We start from the raw sequence: 27413 nt of genomic DNA, 5'->3' as shown, positions 1-27413 counted from the left end.
ACTGCAAAGTTCGTTTTTTTCAAAAGTTTCTTTTACTCAAAATACAGTGAAATTTATCTAAGCCAAATAGAAATTCTGTCTAAACCAAACCTTGAATAAACCGAACACCTGCTTTATACATACATATTTGAAGTCCCATTTTGTCAGTCAAAATGTATTTTGGAACTGAATGAACTAAACACCTGTCTTTACCAACCGAATTCAACAGTTCGAAAGGGATTTGTTTTAGACAGGTTTCACATTCAGCATAATTTCAGCAGAATATGCCCAAGTGTTCTTACAATAGTTCATTTTCACTTTTGTTGTCTGTTTGCACTGAAAAAACATTGAAATTTAAAATATCCATGACCAAAATGACAATTTCTATAAATAGTCTATTCGTATATAACTTAACGACTAAAGCTTCCACTTTGGTGTAAATGGAAGTTAGTCATAAATAAAACCCAGCAAAACAAACCATACGTCTACAAACATCAACATGTCTAGAAATCATTTAAGCTTTATGTAATATTTTGACAACTGCCTCTATTGGGATGTACACCCTCGCTCGGTAAATAGAATTAGACAAATTTATTTGGATATCATAATGTCTTTATAGATTTTGGAGCACTCAAGCTGACTAAATCAATATCGTTTAGACGCTTTATATGCAACATTTGTTTAAAGTCCTGTTGTTGCAGTATTTGTACTGGCGTTGTTCCATCGTCTGAAATGGAAACTTCAGTACGTCATTTAAGGATAAAGCACTTTATTTTGTTTGAAAGACGTTGGGGAAATTTTAAAACGCATTAAGTATTTAGAAGATACGAAGTAAATACGTCCTCGTGACTTGTTTCTAATAAATTCACTAAACGAATAGATAAAAGCGTGTACATAAGGATATAAAGTGCATAGTTTATTTGACAGAAAATTGGACAAAAATGTTGTAATACATAGAACATAACTCCTTATTAATAACTTTAAAGACTATCTTGACCCTTTTTTTCTGTTCTCATACGATACTTTTTTTATCTCATTTAGTCCTGTCGAATCACATGAAGCAACATCTGGTATAGTAAAATATGTATAAATTGAACCTTGGGTGGTTCGATAACATGACATTGTAAGTATTCTTTATATATCAATCTCAAATTATGTGATATTCTAAGTAAACAGAACGCCTACCCTAACTAGAATTTTTTTTTAGTCCAAAAATAGTTTAGTTGAGAGACTGTCTTAATGAATGAAGTTGACCACATCTAAGCAGTCAATAACATTTGACTAAATGAAAAATGAAAAAGACAGTGAATCGATAAAACATTTGAGCATTTAGTACAATTGTGCATAAGAATCAGATATTGGGTAGTACATCATTTTTTTAACTCAGTATTTTTGCCTTAAATATATTCAAAACATCTAGAAATAACTTAAAAAACATCTAAATTTGCATCTGTGACATAAATATATTGCTTCCGTTGATATTTTATATATAAGTGCGGGAAAAAAAATCAAAATTGCATTCTATCAAAATTTGAGCAAACAATATATTAAACAGGAAACTTTACAAAAACTGTTAAGGTTATTTCTTGAGGTATTGAGGTTAAATATTTGGATTATACAATAAATCTAAATCAGTTTTTTTTCTTCATTGGCCACATCTCATGCCTGATGCTTAGATAGAGAAGTACTTAAATAATCAATCCATATGAAACTCAGACACTGCCTTTGGTAGAAGAAATCCATAGTATAAAAAGGTCCACCGAATAAACAATGCAATATCAATATGAATATTTATATGCAGTATATTTACGCATTGTATTCAAATCTTGCACTTAACCAAATCAAGAAAGATAACTCTTGGAAAGTGCCAAATTTACACATAATCCATAATTTATGTATCTCACAAGTGCAACAACCTGAACTTTCATAGGCTATATGGTCTTTCATTGTTTCTGGATAAGAAATAAAAGTGAATTTGATGGGTTTCTGACATGCATAAGTTACATCGTCTGATTTACATTAAATAAAAAGATACATGTTGAGACGTTGCTCAGATTAAGCGCATATTAGAATATATGAATAAATTAACAAAAGCCACGTTTAAAAGGTGAAAAAACAACATACAAGTAATATACAAAATAAACATTGAAAATCTAAAGAAAATTGGCCAAAATATTCGACCTTACGGCCTCCGTCAGAGGCAAAAAGTATTGAAAAGAAGGCAAGAAATTTGGGCCAATATTCTTTATATTCTTTACATTTCATTTTTATTCTCTGATTTACATAAAGATTGTTACTTCAAACAAATGATTTATATGAATAATAACTTTCTCCGTAGAGTGGTTAACATGATGAGGCTCATCAAATATTTTTTTAAATCTAGATCGTGGGAAATATTCATGTCTGCAATGGCGTTGTATTTGATTGTATTTGAAGTATTTTAAATAAACTAAAATGTTCAAAATTGATTTACTTAATGAATTAATACTGTCAATCATGATGGTGAGATATTTTCTATGCATGCAAAACCATTTTTATCAAAGAGTCATTAGAACAAATGTCACAACATAAGCAATCCACGGCCATATAAGTTAAGAATTAAGTAGCTGTCTTTGAAGAATCATGCAAAATCTGAAAAATGTGTTACACCCGAAAAAAGGCTACATATTTTTATTTTTGTAATTAAGTTGTTTTATGGGTCTATACTATGAAATGTGTAATTATTCATTCAAAACTGCCTGCTCTTAGAAGATAATAAACATTGAAAATCCAGTAGATTCTATTGTATTTGAGTGTCATTTACAGAGTTATCTCCCCTAATTTTGAAATATACAGTGCATTCTATACAATTTTTATCTCCTAAGGTCACGGGTTATATGAAAAACCACATGTTAATTTGTGTTTACTATGGCATTTCAAACAAAATATCAAAATTAAAAAATATGTAGGCTTTTTACCCATGAATCACATTTTGCCTGATCCTTAGCTGGAGTGCTACTTAAGAATTTTAATCTACTGCAAGAGTAATCAACGGAACCAAGGTTATAGCGGTCATCAAAAGAATGCAACCCAGGGACAAAGACCAGACATGGAAAACAGACATACACGACAAAGAACATAGAGTAACTAAAATCATACATACAAAGTCACAAAAGCAAATGAGCAACTTGAACTCCACTAAAAACTGGGAGCATGGACCAGGTGCACCGGTAGGGTAAGATACTATACCGACTGATTTGGCTGAGAATTAAAGCTTCATCTATATCCATTATACGGAATCACGACTATGAAAAATGTTGTTCTGTATAAAAGAAAAGACAATTCAAAATATACACGTTTATAATGAATTTAATTGTAGATCCTTTAAATGGTAAATGATGTAACATAAGTAATAAAAACAAACAAGAGAACGTATAAATATCTATGAAAAGAAAGACAATTTTAGACAAAATATATTTTTAGTATTCCTTTTCCTTAGTTTTATTCAGAATCGCAAGCTATCTTTTTTCATGTTTTTTTTGTGTGTATAAAATGTAGCAATTGTGATTTTCGATAGTATTTTGTTTTCATGTCATAACTTCTTTATATAATCATTACAATAATCATTTTTCTCTAGCTTTTCTACATTACTTAAGGATGTTCATTGTTCGTGTTCAGCAATTGTCGGATTTTCGAAATCCTCTGACTTTATCCATTTCATATCAATAATAGTTTTTACCAAGTGACCCCAACGTTTTTTCCTGATTTCATTAATCATCTCTTAATAATTGATTTTGAATAATTGAGAATTTTGTAATTACTTCTTGTTATTTCTACGGGAATTTTAATAGATAGAGGCAAAGCATATTAAAATTAAAATAAATCCTTTTCCCGCTAAAATTGCAAATGCTTATACCTCCAAGACTAGCATACCGACCCATTGACTTGATCCGCTTGTATTGTCCTAGCGTAAACGACCTTATAAAATTGCACAACCCTTTGAAATCAATATTATTCTTAAAGAGTCCAGCGAAAGCGCTTTAGTTAAAGTACACTTACTATTTCTGAAGAAAGTTATTTTTCATATTCAAACGGTTAAACAAAATTACAAACTAACTTCGTCGAAAATTCGACCAATCATATCGACCATAAAAAATGATATAGAGCATTGATAAATTGAACGTCAAAAGAAATCATTTAGACATTGAGTCGCTAACATTGTTTTAAATGAACTATATTGTTTATCATACATAGAAAAACATGTACACCATAGTGAAAACACCAATAAACATCATTTGTCTTCCCGTTAAAAATGATAATGATTACTTATCTTAAAATCAAATAATTATGTTATATTATATATCGGTGAAGTAATATCCCAAAACAAACACACTTAAGTAATTTACTTGTTTACCTCTAGAATCTAAGAAGTCAACACACTAATCTAACGTTGACAGTAAATTTGATGTGAAAAAAAGAAGAAAATTTTGAATGTATACATGTAACAATTGAAATTAAAATTTTACGTAAAAATTGCTGAAATAGATAATTTCGGGACAGTCTGCACTGAACAAGAAGCACTTCAAATTCGTATTATGATAGCAATACACTATCTTTTATATGTGTAACATACTGAATATTGCGATCGGGAAGCAGTCTAGATGTTGACTATATGGGTTTTTATTTATGTTAGCTGCTGCTGATATTTTGTTACTCTATTCAAACACAGATGGTTTTAGAGTGTTTTATATAAGATCGTAAATGTGACAATGTAGCATTCTGCATTATTCTAATAAATGTCAATGCGACAGATATAAAACAGTGAGTGCAGCTTCAGTGTGGTATTGAGTGAAATACGACTCATTTTCTATTACACTGCCTGCGATTCAACTTATACATGATTCAAAAGATTTTTCATTCGAATTACTCAGGTTTGAGTTTCTAATTTAAACAGACAAACACACACCATTAGCACATTCCAAATTCAAAGGGAGTGTAGAATAAGATTATGCTTCATATATATCTATAATGATACACTCTTAATGTATTCATCTCAAAATATTCTTATCTTCAAATTAAATTTGGTACAAGTAGGAGCTACCAAGGAATTCCATGATATTGTACGAAGTGCGGATAATACAACAACACATATTGCTTTGTATTGTCTTAAAAAAAACGCTTCCATGGCATATTGCATAAGAAGAAGATCATTTGTTACTAAATGCTTGATCCAGTCGTTCTTGCATGATAAACTACTGTTTAGAATACCAGCAAGGTCTTGCTTTAGAATGTGCATCGCAAGCACAGGTACACTTTAATATTGCATAAGAATATAAAATCAGAATTTACATCCTTAAAATTCAATTTGTGAAATCATCCATATGTAGATAGATCACAGTGAATAGCAAATATATTAGCTTTGGACAAACGAATTCGAATTGAACGCAATGTTAACGAGCTATGGGAATGGGAAATTCAAGTCTTCTGTCAAGTGGATGAATTTAAGTGCATAGGAATATGAATATTTTAATTGTTTATTAATGGTCAAAAATAGTTCACAAAAGTTTTTCAATTGATAAGCAGTAAACATTTACAAAAAAATCAGTTTTATTGTGGACAAATCACGTGACATAAACAACATCCAATAGAGAATAATTACCTCTACTTTTAGTTTGGAGGCTGGATCATCCGGTTCCTTCCAGGCGTGTCTATTTACAGGCAGGTATGCCATTGTCAAAATACATGCCTATACGCAATCCGGTCAAAAGTCCAAATCCTATTATTAGAATTGGTTACAGTCCAAAGCAATAGTTTATTTTAGATATTGAATACACGTATCGATCGAAATCCTAATTACGTAATGGCCGCAAAGGTCGAGAAAAGTTTTGATAGCACTATCCTTCACAAAACTATTTCATTAAACATGTATAGTATTGAGAATATGTGCTGCCTACTATTAATCATAAAGTAATATTCGAAAACTATTCTTTAAGGTATTGATTTAGATTAACGTTGCTGTTCAGAGAAGAATTCCAAAAAAGTCTACACATTTCGTGCTTCTTTAATCTTTCATTGAACTGATATGCCAAAATAAGCAGTGTTGTCTATACAGATACGGATTCCAGAGAAAAAAATGTCTATAATTTGATATTTTACGACTATGATAATGAATTATTCATTGCTTTGTGGTTTAAAACAACGAATTACGTGATTTTTTGTTTTATGTCAATACAACAATTTATTGAAGTAAATGTAATGCCCCGTACTAGGGGATATAGATTACGACTGACATTCAACAGTAGAAACGTTTCAGAAAAGGATCATAATAACATCATATATGAATTTATCATTTTTTTTACTTTTTTAACGAATTAATCATTGTCGAGTTTTGTTCTTTACTATAGTTCAGTTTATAAAGTGTGCGTGATAGACCACATGGTAGGTAATTCATGCACAATAAGTGTTACCCAAAGTCATACTTGAAAAGAGGAGGGAACATTGAATTCAAATTTATTGTTGATTATTCCAATACATTGTAATTTGATACTGCATCTCTATTTTTCTCGATATAGCATTTGATATACTTTAAATGAGTGGATCAGTTTAAATCTTTCCTAACAACTTTGCTTCAAACAAAAATAAAACCATTGTATATAACTGGAGTCCTTTCTTCCTTCAAAACAAATGTTAATAGATTGTAGACATGTATTAAGATTAACAGCATCTTAACATCGTCAAAGCTTAGAGGTAAAAATATGATATTAGGAATCCTTTTGGTAAAAAAAAATAGATAATTGCTTGTATAGGCAGATTATCTAAAATTCCTAACAGAATTGGGTTGGAATTTTTCTAGAAAATTGATTATTATACTTCACACAAGACTAAAAATAAATCTGCCTGCAACATTCATTCTGATGGTCGGAAACACTATAATTGTATGGCAATCAACAGGTGAAATTTGATCAATTTTTGATGACATAAACAAAATGAGGAACACATTGATGATACAAATCAAATGTTATGTAATTCTATTGATTTTAATACAATCATTGTTAATCACATGGATGTTCCATATATTGCAGATGATATCACATGAATCAAGTAACTGACCTTTATTTTACATAAAAGGCATGTATGTTTTGTCATGTTGCTCTCATAATATGTACAAGTACTTAGATTAGTTGCTTCATAAAACAGTTCTTTTGATAATATGATTCTGAACTTATACTATATTTATTACTTTTTGTCATATGATCCTGATAACTTACTACCTTAACATGTCTCTATTATGATGCCTAATATACACGGCAAATATACGTATATGAATCAAATATTATTTGTCTGCTAAAGGATTTCGCATTTTGTTTGCGCGTTGGGTATTTAGAGCAAAAGGTGTAGGGTCTCTGTTAACCTCAAAGGACAGATTAAAGCCAACCTTGCAAGACGACAATGGATAATCGGAGAGGGAAATTTATTTTGTTGGCAACAAAGAAGTAAGTCAATATTGAGAATACTGAATGCAAATGTAGAGACTAAGGGCAGTTACTTTTCACTTTTTCTTTGGTCATCGATTAGCAAAACTTCTAATGCTTCAAGAAGTTGGAGGCAAAACGATAATCCCCATTCTTGAAATTCCTTTATTTTTTACCCGACTTTCTCTTTGGCATTTTTTGATGATTTAGATTCTTATGATTGACCAATTTAAATACACTTTCAGTTACTTATTACTGCCCAGTGGAAATGTTTTTGGTAGTGACTACAGATGAAATCTACTTACAGATATCAAATGTTAACATCACCCCATGTCTTTCAAAATGATAATATAAAACGCTGCTGAGATTAAAGCAGAATGTGTGACTGAAACACGGAATGCGGCCCATTCAATTTAACTTGTTGAGCCATATGCACTGAAAATGGTTGATTTATCTGCTCGCATTTATCATCACACCTCTTTGTTTGTTTACAGCTTACACCGAGGTAAGTTATACCCATGTTGCATATATGCTTGTAGAAAACAGCCAATAAAGGAATGAGCTGTCTGTCAATTATCACTAACTTACATTCTAGCTAGGTCAATAGATCCCGTGGTGAATTTTCATAGCTGTACCTAGGTATCAGAGGTTTTGGCATGAAAAGGAAATATTACACTAGTGTAGAAGAATCATAGTCGTTTTGAATAGGTTACGCTCTTTGCTTTGGTTGTACATATGTCAGTAGTAAACTAAGAAACCTTCACGTCTATTTGCTTTGTTTTTAATCGACTCTTTGATGGCTTTGCTCAATATATTAATTTTTCATTGCAGCTAAGCTCCTCAAGAACATGAAATACGATACTAACCAAAGATTGTCTAATCTAGAGATTTGTTGCAACAATTCTATGAGTGTGTAAAGTTTCAGTGTTAATTTTTGACCAACGATATCAATGACGAAGCAATGCCAAAGCTTGTAGTCAAATGAGACAAATGAAGAGCAGCATTTTAAATATAGCGCCTAATACTACAGTGCTTGAGTTTCGTAAGTGTGATCCCCTTGTGAAGTTGACGCAGACATCCTTAGTTTTTGTACATTTAATTTTTAGCTTAGAAACTAATCGCTGCGACTGCCTCAGACAACACGAGAAACTTATTTTATACAGCTTGATCCCCCCAACTACGGATTCATGTCAACAACCATGTTTCCTAAAGATTCCTTTTTTTTTATTTTTGAAATTAAATGATTTGTCTGTTTGCATAAATAATTTGTATATTTTCAGCATATATGATAAGAATAAGACAATTTTCAGAAAGAATAACTATACTTATATATAGATTTAATAAGTAACGCTTGCATTTTCGTATATAGTACAAGAACATTTGATTATTTTTTCTTTCAAATCAGTTTCCCCAAAAAGATAAACAATATTTTCAAATCCAATTTTACTATCTTTTTGAAGGTTGTGATTTACAAAAAAATGCAAGACAAGACGACCAATTGTGCATTATTTTAGGTATAGTCAATTTGCTAAATTTTATCAAAGCAAGTAGCTTTTCTTGAGTTCATATTTTGTACACTTTTTTATCTGTTAAAACTAGACAGAGAGCTGTTTTACATGTATTGCACAATTCCCAAACACACACATCTGTTCTAAGCAACTGTTCTATGTTCTTTTTTTATACTTTTACTGCTAAATGAAAAACTCGATTGTGATTGTACTTTTTGTTTACTTGTATGAGTCATGAAACAACTTTTGTGATACCTGATATTGTTTGAAGGAGTATCATTGAATGCATCAGTCTTGATAAGTTAAAATCTATATAAATATTTTGTGCCTGAAAGCATTAAAAATGTTAACACTCTTTGTGGTCAGTTTTTGCTATGTGATAATTTGGCATATACTACAATGATGACAATCTATGGTTCTGCGTCGGAGTTTGGAGGGCGGGGTATGCATTTAACATGGATATAAACGCAATCATGATACGCAAATATTATCTTTATACTATAAATAAAACGCGACTGGGATTAAAACGAATAAAATCCGGAAGATAGCTTCCGTGACTGCCAAATATTTGTAGGCTTGTACACATAATATACATCATTGATCTTCACTCAATCCCTTCAAGGAATTTGCATTGCGTTTAATAAGGATTTGTGAGAGTTCAGATAGACCGAGTAGGTTGTTTTATTATTTTGATAAGAAATTTTGAGCAATAGAACGTTTTTGTGCTGTTATAAGGGGGTCGACAATGATATCATTGCCTTTAATTAGTTATCATTAAATATTGTTTTTAGAAAGATTTTCCCTTTTAATAACTACGATTTAGCCTTCCATGAAGAAGAGGAATAATTTAGCATAAAGAAAATTCAAATTTTAACAATTTCAGTATAATAACAAGCTTTTGTACAAGTCTTTGATCCCACGTGACCATAGAAAACTTTAACTTCCACTCAAATTCTATGTTTTTTTTCAATCTACACTACAATTAGCCGTATGTTAGGTAGGTGCAATTAAAACCTTAACGGGAGGCCTTAGTAAAAAATGCGCTCGTTTATTTTGTCTTTAAAATGTTCTATTTATTTAATAACAGCTACAATGTACATGTACAACTTACCATGTTTTGTACTTTCAATTTTAGCCGAGAGGCGGGGTCGTCCGGTTCTCTCCATCGTTTTGTATTAACCCTAATGGTCGACATTTTGTAGACTATATTCATTTTAAATATTACAAAACATTTGCTATAGATTGTTTAACTGTGAGATCCAAGATCATGTTCCTTTCATATATCCAATATCACCTGATTTAGAGAAGCGGAGTTAATCTGTCAGCCAAGAGAATTAAATAAAAGGTCAAAATGTAAACTAGGAACACTAAGTATGTTTTTTTTCTATTGTTTAATCCCTTTAGATCATTACAATATCAAAGTATCAAAATTGTTAACATCCTACTTTCATTTAAACCTGGTATCCAATTTTTCCAAATGTTACACATAAAATACTATTTCGTTTCTTTTCACCACAAAATGATTCTCACAATTTAAGTATTCTCTCAAGTTTTATTTTTATCACATAAACATAATTCACGTAAACCCATTGTTTGTTGTTTAAAGTCCTCTTTAACCGATATTTTAATCATTAAAATATTTCATGAAACTCGTAAAGGCGTGTTTACTTGAATATCTAGAATAAAATCTAGTAAGGAAATTGTGTCGTGCTAAGTCTGTTACGTAGACATTTTTATAACGCACCCTTCAATTATACCTTAAGATAGCCATTTATGGACAGATTCATTAATTACATAAATGTCCGTTGTTTAATTTTTCGATTAACCAACTACTAAATAAGGACTTGTGTATTTTACAATGTTAAGGTACCTGCGGTCCTTTTCACAAAAAATCTTAACTGTAAAATTAGTCGTAAGTTATGATGTCATAATAGAGTTAAGTATTGTGACGTCACTACTTACGACTAAGTTTACTCTTACGATTTTTTGTGAAAAGGGAGGCAGAAAGTTACCGTTTCATCGGTCATGCAATATATGGAAACAACTTAATTTAAAATTCAAAACACAATTATATTAGAACTATAGAGTTATATAGAAATAGAAAAGGCAAGTATACATGTGAAGGTAATAATACAGTGTTTTTACGTATACATTTTCAGTTTTTTGTTAAAAGTTTGTCATTTCGTTGGGTTGAATTAATTTCCTTAAGGCGTGCTAGTTTTTGTTTTCAATGGACATTCTTCTTTTGATTGTATAAATGTATTACATTGGCTACTAACAACCTACTGATACCACGAAAATTGGTTAACCACAGTCAATATTTCAGTGTTATATTAAGATTGTTTATATTTTTAAAGGTTATGTGAGATAGTTGATAAGAAGTATTAACTGTCCCATAAACTAGGTTATGCCGTATTAAACCTACAAAAAAAAACAAAAAAACAAAAACAAAAACAAAAACAAAAACAAAAACAAACAAACAAACAAACAAACAAACAAAAACAAACTTAAACACAAAAAAAGAAACAAAAATAACCAATAGTTTAATTTCTAATGAACTTTAGTTTGAATTCTGATTACTTAAACAAATTCTGCAATAATTACGCCACAGTACCAAACTAATGTACAATGTATCTCGAAAAATAAACTTGTTTTTAATTGAGAGATAAATCTTACACCAAGTTGATGAACTTTAATACTTTGTTCATAAACATGCATTTCCCAGTTTACTTAATATAAACAATTTAATACGCTTCATATACATACAATAGACTTTTTTCATATTTCTGTCTTCGGTTTTTTTTTTAATTTAGCAAAGGGAAGTAACTCTCTGACTCGGCAGACTAGCTTACTGTCCAATTTGAGCAATGCACTGCAATTGACTTCAAATATTTGGCTTATCACGTATTATTGTAGCTGCGGTAAAAACTAAGAGACATTTTGATAATTTATTTCAAACCATTTATCTACTTACCGAAGTATTACAGGTTTAAATTTCAATTCTTCCTTTCCCTAAAAAAACTTGCTATAAAAACTTGCGTTCCGTCAATATGAAAAAGATTAGTATTTTTAGACAGCCCTTGTAAGAAATTATCATAGCAAATAGAATATACTGTTATGAAGTACAATTAATTCTTAAACAAATGCCGTAATTTTGGTTCGTGTCTACCTGCGTCAGATATGGTGAGAGAAGGCCTTGAAGCCAGTCAACTTTTTAATTTGTTAAATGATTATAAACATATTTAAGCTACTTATGCGTTAAGGAATTTATGACGGTGAACTGGCTGCATACATGTTGCTAAAAATGCTTTTCATCAGTGAATGCAGAAATATTAGTATCGTCTTACTATTGAAACACTGTCTGAATTTCAACGATCCGTCTTAAAACCAAATGAAAGCAAATTTATATAATATACATTAATAGCATTTCACTGCATTGCATGCACACGCTTTGATCTCAATGCTTCAGTACTAATTAGATCTACAAAGTCGCAATTATATTGAACGAAATAATAGGATTCTGTGGCTCCATTGGTTTTTGTGATAAAGGTAGATCAATATATCTTCAAAAGTATTCCTCCCACTAATGGTTGGTTACACTACAACATTCTTTCTGGAATGAATAGAGGAGGATTGACCAATTAAGAACAAAATAATGATACTTCATTTGATTGAGAATCATTTGAAATGTGCTTAGCAAGTAAGTAACGTCCACGTGGCTTTACCGTCCATTGAATATTTTATTTGAAGTTTAAGAATACACGTTGATATTTTGCAGTTATTATTTCCATTTGTCTATTTATTGGTACGGGTAAAGGTTAATTGTGTGCAGAAATTGTAACATATCAACACGATGATTATATACTGATAAAAAAAACAAACTTTCTCTAATTTATCGCAAACCATAAGATCCATATCATGATAATAATTTCTGTTTTGTTTGTTTGTTTCGAAATATATCAAATCAATATTTGTATTGATATAAGAATATACATGCATATATAAAAACATCCTCCCCCCCACACACACAGACACGAACAAAAACAGGTAAAACATAAGGAAAAGTTGTTTTTTTTATCATATTTTACCAAACATTATTTTAAATTTTGGGAAATCAAATTCTGATCTAGATCAGCTGTTCAAGCATTTTTATTTTTGGATTCATACCTGACTTTACGGGTGCAGAACGGTAAATAAAGAAACCAAGATTTTAGAGGTAAAAATCAAAAGAATTTATTTCAAAGATAAGAACAGACAGCAAAAAAAAAAACAACAAACAAAAAAACAAAACAAACCAAAACAAAACAAAACAAAACAAAAAACAAAAACAACCATAGCAGAAAAAAATCACGAAATAACTTAGATAACACGTACAATATACAAATATAAACATGAACCCAGACTGTAGTTAAAATGGAAGCATTGACTAGGTGTAACGGTAGGGTAAACGTCCTTTGATTTTCTTAAAAACATCCGATAATTTGAACTGTAGTTACTGGAGGGCCTGTACAAGTAGCCCATCATCATTTAACAAATAAAAAGCTGGAGGTACAAACATGTTTGTTCCATGTTCTAAGCATTAAGTGATTTCTTATCTTTGTTTCTTTGTACATGTTATATCAGTAATTTCATGTTCTTTATTGTGTGTGCCTGCTTACCCTTTCTAGTCGTTATAATTGGATTATATTTTTTTGATTAGAATTTTAATTCTCGTTCCCTAAATTTCTTTTTCAGTACTTAAAATTTCGTGACAACAGTCATAGATTTCAGAGTATTCATTCAGATCGGTCCTTATCAGGCTTTGGACGCTCAATATTAACTTTGATATGAATGCGTGTATTATTGCAAAAAATAATCATTTTACTAACATCTGATTTGTAAATTTTGTAAATAGACGAATCCTTATAGAGATGCTAAACTGAAACAATGCCTACAAATCTCTTTTCATTTGAAGCTTCCCATAAATGAGTGGTCGAGGTCGCTCAAAGATTCCAGAGTTTTAAACTTGAAAAAATGACATTTTTTTGTAAAACTTCAAATATTTCTTTCTGCTTTACCAGTAATATTTTATTTTCACTTTTTTTCTGCATGACGCAATAGAAAAGGTACATGCTTAGTAAAGTTTTCATGAAGATGTTCTATATTTTATGAGACTTTCGCCCATTAATAATGCATTTCTTTTAACATTATGAGCGCTTTCTTCGCAGCTACTTTTATTTGCAGATTTTTCGAACGAACATATTGTGAGTATTTCATTTTCGTTGTTGTTAAAGTGTATCCAATGTTGAATTTTGTAAAGCATTAGTTTCTGAATTGCGAGAATTACTGCATTAACATCAATAAAATAAATGATATAATAATAAAAGTTATGTTTCACCAAGTCAGTTAATTAGATTGGAGGAAATATTAGAATTAAGTTTAAAACCTCTGTAACGACACGCAAGTGCATTTTACAAATGTCAAATACATTACTTTCTCCTTACTGCAGATACGACACGACAATCTGATAAGGAAAATCTTCTGTATTTAAACCAAAACCTATATAGATGCATTTATTTCTAACTTTCCAACATTAATTTAGCATTCTTTGTAATTATTGGTTCTAATAAAAAATGTTTCATTTTTATATTTCCCATTTATTTATTTTAAAGCTTCGCAAATACGACACGACAATCTGATAAGGAAAATTTTCTTTATTTAAACCAAATCGTTTGAGTATAAGTACCTTTGAGATATACATGATGCCGAAATGTTTATAAATAGGTTGACAGATTGATTGATAAACGTTTCTTTTACGTTCTATATAAAATTGTTCATGCAAAGTAGAATGTTTGATTCAGCGCACTTGTCTAGATCTCTTTGCTCTTTGAACCCAAATTTGACAAGTTATGATGAAAGTGAACCGATCAGTTGTAAAACATTTAATATGCCGCGAGCTTGGCGATGGAACAGTGACTTAATATTGAAGTCTTTGGTTTGACTCAGCCGGAGATCGAACCAATAATCTAGAACACTCGAAGGACATATGTACATGAGACACCAGAGGCGATCCTAGACTGTTTATTATACATTTTAAAAAATAGCTTCAACTTTAAAAAGATTTTAAAAATGTATTATTCTTATTTTTGTTTTATTTTACATTGCCATTGAACGCCAAATACCAGCACGTTTGAGAGATACATGCATTTAAGACAATGACAACCTTGTTAGGAATTTATTTATCCTTATTAATGTCTATTTCTGTTCCATAGAAATTTACTTTTCATCGCAGCGGGTCATTGTCTACCGCTTATATTAATATTTCCAGCTCAGGGAATAGATTATAAGCGTGCCTACATTACTGTCAGAGAGAATTAAGCCTATTTTACAGACTAACACATTCCATTTTTTCTCACCAGACAGGACGATAAAACCTAATTTTATACCAGAGATATCTACATTTGCAACAGGATACTCGATAAACAACAATTACGTAATAGATAATGACCGGATCAATGACGGCGATGACAACAAAATAGATTGGATTTTCCGGATCAGATTTCGCTGTAGAAACATCAGTTTCCTTGATGCCAATGGCTTAATAGTGTTGGGTATTAGTTTTTACGGTGAATAGCCATAAAAGGCTAAAAATATATGCGTATGCATAATAAATTGAAGATATTTATCACTACCTGAATTAGACAAACAAAAAACAAAACAAAATAAAAAAACAGAACAAACAACAAAAATCAAATAACAAAAAAAAATGCATTATTAGACATAGGTGAAGGAATTTAGAGCTTCACGTGAAATTCAAGTGAAATTCACATGACATTCACATGATTTTCATGTGAAATTCACTAAACACAAATTTCGTGTGAATATTCCGTGTGAATTTCACGTGATGGCTCCATTCACCCGAATTCCACGTGAACTCTGTTACGTAATTTATTTGCTCAACTCAAGTGAAAACCATGTCAAAATCTTGTGAAAATCATGTGAAATAATTTTGTCTGTGTAGGCATTGTCTAAATTAATTGGAAATTTCTTTACTTTAAATAAACGATCTTAAGTTTATTTAAAGTAAGGAAAGATGCATACGTGTTTTGAAAAAAAATCTTTTTTTTTTTTCAAATGGTTATTTGCGTAATGTCACATCTACTAAGATAAAAGTATAATTTAAAATACCTCTTTGACATAGGGTAAGGGACATAACTCTTGAAATCAGTGATATGTTTGTATTTTATTTCATTTCTTCAAAGCCTATTAATCTTTCATTTGAAACAGTATGAAATCAATCAGAGTAACTTTGATACTTATATGAGATTGATGCAAAATGCTGAATAAAAATGTTCCGATGATTATTCGGAGTTTTTTCCCTAACCCTAGGTTACCCCCTTAATGTCAGATGTACTAAGATGCATGTACTATATTTGTTTTCTATATAAATAAAACTGTAAATCAACTTTAACACGTCAAACATCTGCTAAGATAATTGCTGTTCTTGGTAATTAAATTACTTATGAAATGTACAAGTTATACGTAAATCTTAAAGATTTGTATCGAACAATTCCGAAGTTTGAGATTGATAAGTAAATAAGTATATATATATATATATATATTATATATACACACACACACACACACACACACACACACACAAAAAAGTCTATTCACTACACTGCTCCATCGGATCAAATTAATACATGGAAAATATGTAAAAGTATAGAAAGGTCTGAAAAATTCCCAACGATGTTACAACTGTCAAATTTGCGATGCAAATTTTTGGGCGTTCCCTCCGCGGGACTCGAACTCGTACCGCTGTGACATCTGTGCCAACACTGCCTGCACAAAGTCCAGCGCCTTAGACCACTCGGCCATATAAAATATAGCTTTCGCTAGCCGGATCATTCCTCCTCGTAGGATTAATCTAGGGCTGTAACTTAGTACATGATGTATGGTAGTACGGGACAGTTCATTTAGATGTTATTATGTAGGATAGAGGATCAAATTAATGATGCATGTCACAACAAATCAATATTATACAAACGTCTCAGAATGTGACGACTCTATTCAATACACTGCTCCATCGGGTCAAAATGATAAAGGGGAGATATGTAAACGTATAGAAGGTTCTGAAAAATTCCCAACGATGTAAGAACTGTCAAATTTGCGATGCAAATTGTTTGGTCGTTCCCTCCGCGGGACTCGAACTCGTACCGCTGTGACATCTATGGCAACACCGCCTGCACAAAATCCAGCGCTCTAGACCAGTCGGCCTAGATTAATCCTACGAGGAGGAATGACCCGGCGAAAGCTATATTTTATATAGCCTAGCTGGCCGTGTGGTTAAAAACGTTATCTTTAAGTCTAAATATGTATATATATACTTTATATACACAAAAAATAATAATAAATAGAAAATTAAACAACTTTGAAAAAAAAGCTTTAGAATTAGATATCAAGTAATTATAAATTAATTTGAGATAAGCACTGTAATCTGATTGGTTAAAATGATTTTGTAATATCTCAATGGATAAAAAAATAATGGCACGCCCCTATTCAGTTATATTCAGAGCTACTTTTCTCATGTTTAAATATAAAATTATGTTTAAAAGTAATTTCGTTCAATAAACAATATGCACATGGAAAATTTATGTTATTTTTCAACAGACAAAATTTTTATTATAGCCAATTCTTAAATAAATTTCGTTGTACAAACCTATTGAACAGCTATACTGCTAAAAATACTGTTTTTATGAAATTATTGATTGATGTGTACATGTAAACTAAAAAAGCGATTTTGAAGATACGACATTGGCTTCTGTTTTCTGGAAAGAAAACGTATGTGTTTGGCTTACCTGAGGAGTATACAACGATACAGTTACTAAATCATCGTCCATCATATCTCAAACACAAGTTTAATAAAACTAACGCATTTCCTTTTACTGTCAATTTTTAGACATATTAATATTTTATTTTTTTTAATCATAGACAGTGGTTACTTTAATCACATATGCGTAGAATCGGTTCACTTGACAGAACATGACACATTTTGCTTTATATTCTTTTAACCGCTAGGGGAAGACATCACGATGCCATTTCACAGTTCAATAATATCGACTTAACTGTTTCTAAAGTAATATAGAATTTTAACAATGAAAGGAAACTGGAGCATGAAGAGTCCAGGTACGACCACTGATAACCTTTAGGAAAACACCTCAAATGATCTGCAATAAGCAGGGAATGTCCCATTCAAATAAATTCATCCCGAGTAAGAGGAGTTGCTGGATAGACTTGAGCACTTAACTTTCTCATCAATTGTAACTTACCTTTCTACTTAATTTTCCCAGATCAACTTTCTTTGTGTACTAATTGCGTCATATTAGACGCATTCATGGCATTGTTTTTATTGTTTTATTTTGTTTTTGCTTTGTTTTTGCTTTGTTTTTATTTGTGTTTTTGTTTTATTTTGTTTTTTTGTTTTGTCTTTTTTTCCTGATAGATGACAATGATTACACTTGTTCAATTTAGCAATGCAGGATCAAGATAATTTATGCATCTTCAAATCTGGTTGATTTATGACAGGATTTTGTTTCCTTCAAATTTCGATTTTTAGACTGAACTTTGATGTGTATTCATAACTAAGATAGGATAATATAGCCATGATGATGACCTCTCCATGTACTTCAGTAAATGGATAATTTTTTGCACAAATCCATTCTGACAAAACCTTGTTCTTTCATTTGTTAGCAGTACACCAAAAAAAAAAACCACATTATACATTTCGTGCGCATATTTTAATTAGTTTGTGCGCACATTTTTTTTATATTATCTAGTACATACATGTTAACTTTACTGATATTGCATCATATTTGTATAGTACTGTGTAGATTTTAATGAAATGAGAAAAAAGCTTAATTTACTGTAATGAAGTCCATGCTCTCTGTTCGAGGATTATGAAAGGATTGCAGTTCAGAGCGAATGTCAAACACACATATAACTTCAATGAATTTAAAATCATAGTAAAACGTAGTGAAAGCGAAGTCTAAAGTTATTACTTCATGTACTTATAAATGAAGAATCATTCAATACCTAAGACAGATACAAAAATACTCATAAAGAAACTTTACGATTCATGATTGTTTGTAAACGTGGCATTCTCTAATAAGTAACCAGCTCTATCAAAATCAGACAGCAGGTGATTTATGCATGTCAAAAAACCCTCTGATTTCAATTTTATTTCTTGTTTAGAAACAGTTAGTGATCATATAACCAGAGTTATTTTTTCATTTGGTTTGTATTTGAGATAAAAATTATATAGATTGTACATAACATTGGGCACTTTGCAAACATCTATTCAAGGAAAACATCTACATATACAATGTAACGAACTGAAATTTCGTACTGAAAACTGAAGATAAGGAAACAGGCATCGGTTTCACAAAAAAAAGTCGTAAGTGTGAAATTGATCGTAAATCATGACGTCACAATGTAATTTTAGTTAATGACGTCATTACTTACGACCAACTTTACACTTACGACTTTTTATGAAATCGAGACCAGGACTGCACACAAAAAAGTAAAATGCTAGCAACATAAAATGTAAATCGGAGCTCCTGAAGGATAAGCGGTTCCTGCTCCGCAAGTGGCACCCGTCATATTGCGAGAATATATAATCCGGTAATAAATCAGCAACAATAATGCAATTCCCCGACACTAGTCATAAAGAAGTCCCGTCATTAAACGATTCACGACCAGCCTCATTTAACACGGTATCATTTTGTTAATAAAGTAAATACTTAGGAAATGGCGTGAAATAAATACAAATAGGCAAATTGAAGTAAGATATTTTATAAAAAATCATCATAAACATTGAGACAATAAAAACTATTATTAAAAAGCGCCGGAATTTTATCTTGAATTTGATATGAAATAGCAATTAATCATGTAAAATAAATTATCTAATAAAAGCTGACTTGCTTTCAAAGAAAAAGAAATGTATCACCGTGAAATGTCAACATTCTGAAACAACGGTAGTGTGATTTGTATTTGATTAAGACAATATTGTAGTGAATAGCATGACCTAGCTCAAGGATTTTCGCTTGTCAGTTTAAGCTATTTTTTAATCCTCTGGTTTTATCCAATTTATATCATTGATATGTTTAAGCCCAGGAAACCCCACTTTTCCTTTCATAATTTCGTTAAACACACATTCGACTGTCATTTTCGAAGTTTTTTTTATGAAATCTTTGTTATTTTTGCAGTACTTTAATCGATAAAACTTACTAAGAAAAAACCTGAGGAAAATTTAGAGAAACTCTTTTCCGGCCTAAACTTTAAATGCTTACATCTAAAGACAAGCTCACTGATAATCTATTTTTGTCTTATAATTTTGTATGGAAGATCTTTCTGTTTCACAACCCTTTGAAATCCTTGTTATTCTAAAATATTCCAGCGAACACCCTTAGATACAGCGGAAACATTTTATGTAATATTCATCTCGTCATATCTTCATTTTTGAATTTATTGTTGGATTACAGATTAAAGATTTGAATAATTCGCTTTACTGTTGTTACCACCTTATGAAAATAATATACACTACTCACTGCTTGTATAAAGTTGCTGATAAAGCGATTGTCAAAGATTAATCAAGTGGAATAACATACGCTCCATTTAACTGTTAAGATTTGAAACGAACAACATATGGAATCAAAATAATACATACACACATATTTTTTTCTCAAACTGCTTGAAATACTCTCCTTAATGTTAGATACATTGACGAATTTTGCAAGAAATGTTCCAAATCTATTGGATCAATATCGTCAATCTTTATACTAGAGCTTGGCATAACTATGGAGACTTTTTATACCGCGTTAGACTTTTCGTATAATTTGGCTTCTGGAAAAGCATTACATATATGTGGCAACAAGATTGAAGTCAATACTACATGATGTTTATGGTCGTCATCGTGAAACTGTGGATCGTTGCGGTGTATTAATCTGCACCATGATTACCACTTTGTTCAACGTGTCATATTCCAAGCTTGACCTTTTTCTGAGAAAAACTCGGCGGGTATTTCTATGAAAGCAGACGATGTTTTCCTCAAAGGTGCACCTGGTCCATCTAAAGTTTTCCCAGTCTTCCGGGGAGTCCGAGTTGCTCAGTTACTTTTGTTTCTTTGTACATATTATTTTGGTTATAATGTTATTTGTTATTTGTGTCTGTTTCTCCTGTCTGGCCTTTTTTCCTGGATTGCGTTCTTTTAATTTTCACCAGAATCTTGATTACCTTAATTACTCTTCCGAATGACATTGAAGTGTCCTGAAAATAATAAATCTTTTTTTTCAATATTTTAGACTATTTCGTTATGAATTTAAAGTTTCAAACGTTTCCATTGTTTGTTTATTTTCCTTTGTCAAGTGCAATATCAACAAGAATATCGATCATAATATACGTTCAAACTGAATACAATTTTAAAACAAAACCAAATAGACAAATACTAAAGGAAAACAAACAACAAGTAAAAAATCGAGCTCCGAATAGCGTCTCACGTTCGAAATTCACTTTAGACGCTGCAGCCAGCCTTCACTCAAAATGCAAGACTTGCACAGTTGGGAAAAAGTCAATGACTTTACGCGATTTTATCCGATTGTCAAACAACATTTGATCTGAATAATATCCGAGAATTTCGAAAGACATGTCTGCAGAGGTTAGAAAGAGAGGAGCGAACCTCTGCCGCTGCGTGGAGCTTGGTACAAGAATTAAAGAAGCTAATTCATTCAGAAAATTTAAACAAACGCACCTGATAAATAAATTTTACATTAGATAACATAACTAACCTTAACATTGATTTGTTAGTATCGGAATAAGGCTTGTTAGTTATTTATTATTAATACGATTTGCTACAGAGGTTATTCGCAGCACAATATTGACGAACTAAATCTGACCGTCACAGATGTTTTTGTAAGTTTTGATAGAGTATTAAATATGTCTATTCATATTGTGAATGAATGAAATAGAATTTATACTGCAATCGCTCTTTTTCAGCAACCAATGTGTATTAACTGTATATTTATTGATGATATCAATCACTAAAAGTATGAAACACTTTTCTTGAATACCTGAAAACCCGTCGAATACTATACTACTAAAGGAAGAGACCGATTTCTTTGAGCCGCAACTCCTCTGAAACCATACAAGGTCGAATATTTTTGTGATATGAGGGATAAATATAGTTTTTTGTACTACCTAAATTTGTCTTTGAAAGAATCATTTTTTTTTCTACGGGAAACGCGAATTTTTGGAAAAATATCCCAATTCGAAGACTGTCTGTTGTAATACGCTTTCGCACATGCTCAGTCGACGTACTGTCCGGATCATATATACATGTGTTACACGAGTATTGTAAGTTAATTAGTTTGCTTACTTAAACGACATCCGCCATTTTTCGGGGGGGGGGGTGCAAAACTGTCCAGACAAGTTAAAGCGTAGAACGTGTTGAAATAAACCTTCCCCTTCTTTTTGTAAACATCCCCCTTTTTATGTGTACACTGGCATGACTGGTAAACTCCCTACCTATTGTTTTGAGTAATTTAATAATTTATTTTGCACCTTTTAACTGGGTGAGCAAAATTTTTAGAAAATTAAAGGTGTTCCTCCTCCCCCCTCCCTGGATTACATTCTTTTGATTACTTCTATAACCTTGGTTCCCTTGATTACTCTCTCCCACCCCACCCCTCCCCCCCCCCAAAAAAAACCGACTATATCATAAATGACAAACAAACAGGAAATGACATTTTCACACATTTAGAATGTGTGGAAGTAAACCTTTCCTTTTTTAATGTGTAAAAACACTTGCAGCCGAAGTCCGCAGGTAAAGTTTCCCCCTTTTACGTGTTATAAAAATACTTGATAGTGAATTCAGGGTAAACTTTTCCCTTTTTATGTGTAATAAAAACACATGCACCTCAAATCCGGGGTAAACCTTCCCCCTTTCATGTGTTAAAACACCTGCATCCAAAGACAAGGCCACATTTAGTATCTGTCGAAGTAAACCTTCTCTCTTTTCATATGTAAACCCCTACCAATTGTTTTGAGAAAAAATATTGAATTATTTAAATTAACGACTTTATTTTCCATCCTTTTTATTGGATGGAGCAGAAAATTAAAAGGAGATTCGTTACCAACCTCATCCTCTACCCCCTCCCCAATAAATAGCAAAAAAAAAAAAAAAAAAAAAAAAGAGAGACTTAATCAACGATAACAAACCAACATAGAATGACAGTCATGCCAAAATCCCCGGTCATAAGGCAACGTCCGGCATGTCTACTTACATCTATCGTTTGCCAACTTATTTTCAACATAGTAAAATGACGAAGATTTTTATAATATTTTCGCAGGTACTACATATCATATGAAATTATGTATGCAGATTTAGTATGGGTTCCATGTCGTTGGGATAGGATTTTAGGTCTGACACATGTCATTTCCCCGTTTGCCCGTTTTTAATATTTTTCACTAAACAATTTGAACAAAACGTGCACACCATTGATGTATGGTAGATGATCGTATATCCTTTACAGCGATTATTCAATTGTTTGGATCCGTCAAATTAGAACTGTGTCCACACTTTGCTCAGTCGACCGCGTATTTTATAAAATATGCTCCACCGAAGTTCGGATTAAGAATATGAAGATTCTGAAAATGAGCTATTGTTATTTGGAACAAGATTTTGCAGTCTTTGATTTTCATTTTGAAATGCAGTAAAATGTAAAACTTGAAAGCATACATCTTCATAACTATACCAAGGATAACTAGAAAAAAAGATAGGAAACTGGGTTTAAAAATAAATTGGCTACAAATGGCACAGTGACCAGAAGAAACAAACTGCCAAAAAAGACCAAGGAAAAACCTTTCTGACTAAAGAGACAAGGAAATTCCTTTTTTTAGTTGTGCATGATTTCCCTATCTAAACTACTGCTTAAGACAGAACATGTGCGCTTTCCAGTAAAAAAAGTGGCACAATTGAATAAAGACTTAATGAACGATCATACCCTGCATATTCCAATGATTTTATCGTGAATAACCGGTATTTTTTTTTTACAGCTTGTTCATGCAGATTTGAAGTGACTTAAATTTTACACCTTGTCGTGACGTAGTAATGGCTTGGTACGTCACAATCAGCGGTTACATGAAGGTCAACTTATTGGAAAACAATCAAACAAACGCTAATTTGGAAAAACCAGACACCCTTGGGTATTATATTTGGTGGAGCCTCGATAGAGAACGATTACAATTTACTCCCGATTGTCTGAGATTTCTCTATCTTGTACTCCTACAGGTGTAAAATTCTTATGTAGTAGTATTTGCCCATGACGAATGCTATGAGCCAGAAAATGTCGGCCTCTCTTTTTTTCGCATATTTATCATTTATAATTACAGTTAGCTAAGGTACGTCACAAATTATATTTATACTCCGAATTCCATACCCGCTTACATTTTAAAGTAGGGCGATAATAGAGCAAATCTTTGCAATTCTGACTTACATACGTACATGATAACACTAAGCATTGAGGCACACGTTTTCGTCTAAGATTTAGTATCAACCAAATAATGTACTGCCGGTCAATCGGTTCTTATAAATGCTTCTTTGTGCAATGCATTAAATATTGTTTGCCAAAAAGAAGACAATAAGTAAAAGTAATCAAAGGAAACAAAATAATGTAATCCAGAACATATACTAGCTTCATAAACAAAAATCTTGATTACAGTATGAAATAAGCCACTGTTTTGAAGTGTTAATTGACTATATACAATGTTAGGAATCAGGAAAAAATAAAGATGCTCTGGGTTTGATATCAGAATGTCATAAAATAATACGTTTTGCTAAACACGTGCATACAATTTGCAATACCAACGTATTCGGATACTTCATCGACTAGATCTGGTAGGTCATTCAAGGTCATATACATGTACCTGTACATATATCGAATGCCTTATAAAATAAAACCCTCGATCTGTTTAACTGTGGTTACCCTTGATTTAATTATTTGACTCACGAAGTAAGCAGATCTTAGTCAGTGATTGAACCCTGAACCATTACATAGACTTAAATTAATGCTTTTGTTAATTTGATTTAATTTGATTTAATTTGATGTTCGTTGGCGATTTACTTTGATTGCAGGAAACAATATAAAACCATTGTTGTACTTTCTATATTTGGTAATTCTGATTGAGTAATATTTTCTCTCATACAATTTGACAGAACTAGAAGACACTTCAGTCTGTTCATCACACTTAGCTGATTAGCGTCAAAATTCCCAATGACACAATACACAAAATGCCAAATAAACCGCTGCTTTTTCTAATTACAGAAAGTGAGTTACGTAATCTTGACAGGAAGAATGATGGGCATTGAAATGACGTTCAAAGCTTTGATAATAAATTACAGTACAGTAGAATTGTATTTGACTTAAATTGAATATTCCAGAAATCTGTCCAATTTTGTGCTAATATCCTATATGAATACTTAATGTGGTATTGTTAAATCACATAGCCCTTCATATATGGTCGAAGTAGTAAAACTGAAAGTTTGGAGGAAGAGTAATCTGTTACCAAAGCATAGCCGATTTTACCAAAACGACAACGAACAAAAATAAATTACATACCGAAACCAGCAGAACAAAGCCTGAAAATGAGTGGAATGATGTAAGAGTATTCAAGGTAATCAAGATTCGAGCGGAAATCAAAAGAACATATTCCTATGAGAGGAAACCGAAACATACAAAGACAAAAATAATTAAGCAACCAGGGTGCCACTAAAAACTGGGAGCATGAACCGGGTACATCTGTATGGAAGGCAAACACTGTTCGTTGAAAGTAAGGTGAAATGAAAGAAGAACAACTTATGCGAAAGAAATATCTCATTTTCAAGATTGGAAATAGAAACTCCATATAGGTTAATCCAGTCTTAGACACCTTAAATATTTACCTAAACGTGTCACAAATATGTGCACAACTAGGAGTCACTGCATTTATTTATAAGTGCGCATGAAACTGACTGTTGTAAACAATGTGCCACTGTTCAATATATGTGTACAACATACTAATATTAGTAATTATGTGCCACTGCGACTATATACAAGTGCACAAGAAACTGCCATCAGAAAGTATTTACCACTGTGAATATTTAATTAATCTTAAGGCGTTTGCAAGATACTAAGTATAATGTACTTAAAATATTATACCTTAAGGTAGACTATGTCAATGGTGATCTGAAGTAACTGTACACCTTATGTACATACAGGTTTGATAAGTTCCTTGGTCTGTTCCTTTAAGGCCACTTAGGGCTAAAAGTTTTATATTTAGGTATTTAGAATTTAATTAAGACAACCCATATGGGTCTGATGGGAATCGATTGCATAATCTAACAAACACGTCTTTTTTAGTGAATGCATGCTCATTTAAAACAACTTAATATATTTTTTTTTCATATTTCGTATATGATCATAGGAAAATGAATTCAACAAAATGTAATCTAGGTCGTTTTATGTTTAAAAAAAAAAGATTTTTTTATAAATTAGTGTAATACAAAGGTATGTTCCTTTTTAACTATCGGACTCAAGGTATGTCGACTTTATGACCCTTTTCTATATTATTAGGTTTTTCCCCGTCTATTTTTGGTCATTGGGAAGGCAAGTCGTGTTCTTTTTTTTATCATTTTAGTGTATATGTTGGTATTACATTTTGTTCACATCAAAGCAAATATTGATTCGCAATGAATATAATGATTACTATGAACATCCTCTATTTTACATATGGCCCAGGGGCGTAGTTGCCTATACGCAAATACGCCGTTGCGTACTTTCGGAAAAAGTAACAATATTAAAAACACACATTTTAAAGGTGAAATAAAGGTTTTATACAATGACTCACGGGGGACCTTGAGCGACCCCCCTACGACCCTTCGCCGTAATTTTGCATACAAATAAAACAGGCCTAGCTACGCCCCTGTGGCCACATGTTGTTTGTTATTTATTCCAGAATATAAATAGTATTTGGAAACAACGATTATGCATGTCCAATTATTGTGTACAAACAAAGAACTTACCTTATTTTTCTTGTTTTGTCCAACAGCTAACACCTCTTCTGAAGGTGCGCGCCAACTGTTCCCGCCACCACTAGTGACGCCACCTGAATTCATTTTTTTATCAAAATCCAGTTAAATACCACACAATCGCAATTATAAACAAAGCACACTCATTCACTCACCACCTATTTGTAGAGATCATACTGACAGTTGTCCTATTGAGAATTGAATGGAATCAATGATGCCTATATTACAGGGAAGGTTAGTAGTATTTCATCAATTGTAATATAGGTAAACTTGATCCCATTATCGAGTTCCATGTTAGGCCATACTATAACGGTTTTTGTGTCATGTTTTTGGATTATATTTGATTGTAATAATACCAAATAATTCGTCCGTCAT

At 31.7% G+C, this 27413-nt stretch overlaps 1 protein-coding gene across 1 annotated transcript in view; it reads right to left on the bottom strand.

The window, feature by feature from the left end:
* Positions 1–27140, bottom strand: part of LOC148599628 (dipeptidyl peptidase 4-like) — a 162224-nt gene extending 135084 nt beyond the window's left edge. The window contains exon 1 of the mRNA XM_088559853.1: positions 27033–27140. Coding sequence (XP_088415979.1) covers positions 27033–27125 — 93 coding nt within the window. The 5' untranslated portion in view covers positions 27126–27140. The remainder of the gene's footprint in view (positions 1–27032) is intronic.
* Between the last annotated feature and the right edge of the window lie 273 nt (positions 27141–27413).

Source organism: Perna viridis, chromosome 13, assembly GCF_037379345.1.
Source record: "Perna viridis isolate PV_CMFRI_1.1 ecotype Kerala chromosome 13, ASM3737934v1, whole genome shotgun sequence".
Lineage (NCBI taxonomy): Eukaryota > Metazoa > Mollusca > Bivalvia > Mytilida > Mytilidae > Perna > Perna viridis.
The sequence above is the reverse complement of the archived record's forward strand: the minus strand, read 5'-3'. Positions and strand labels throughout refer to the sequence as shown.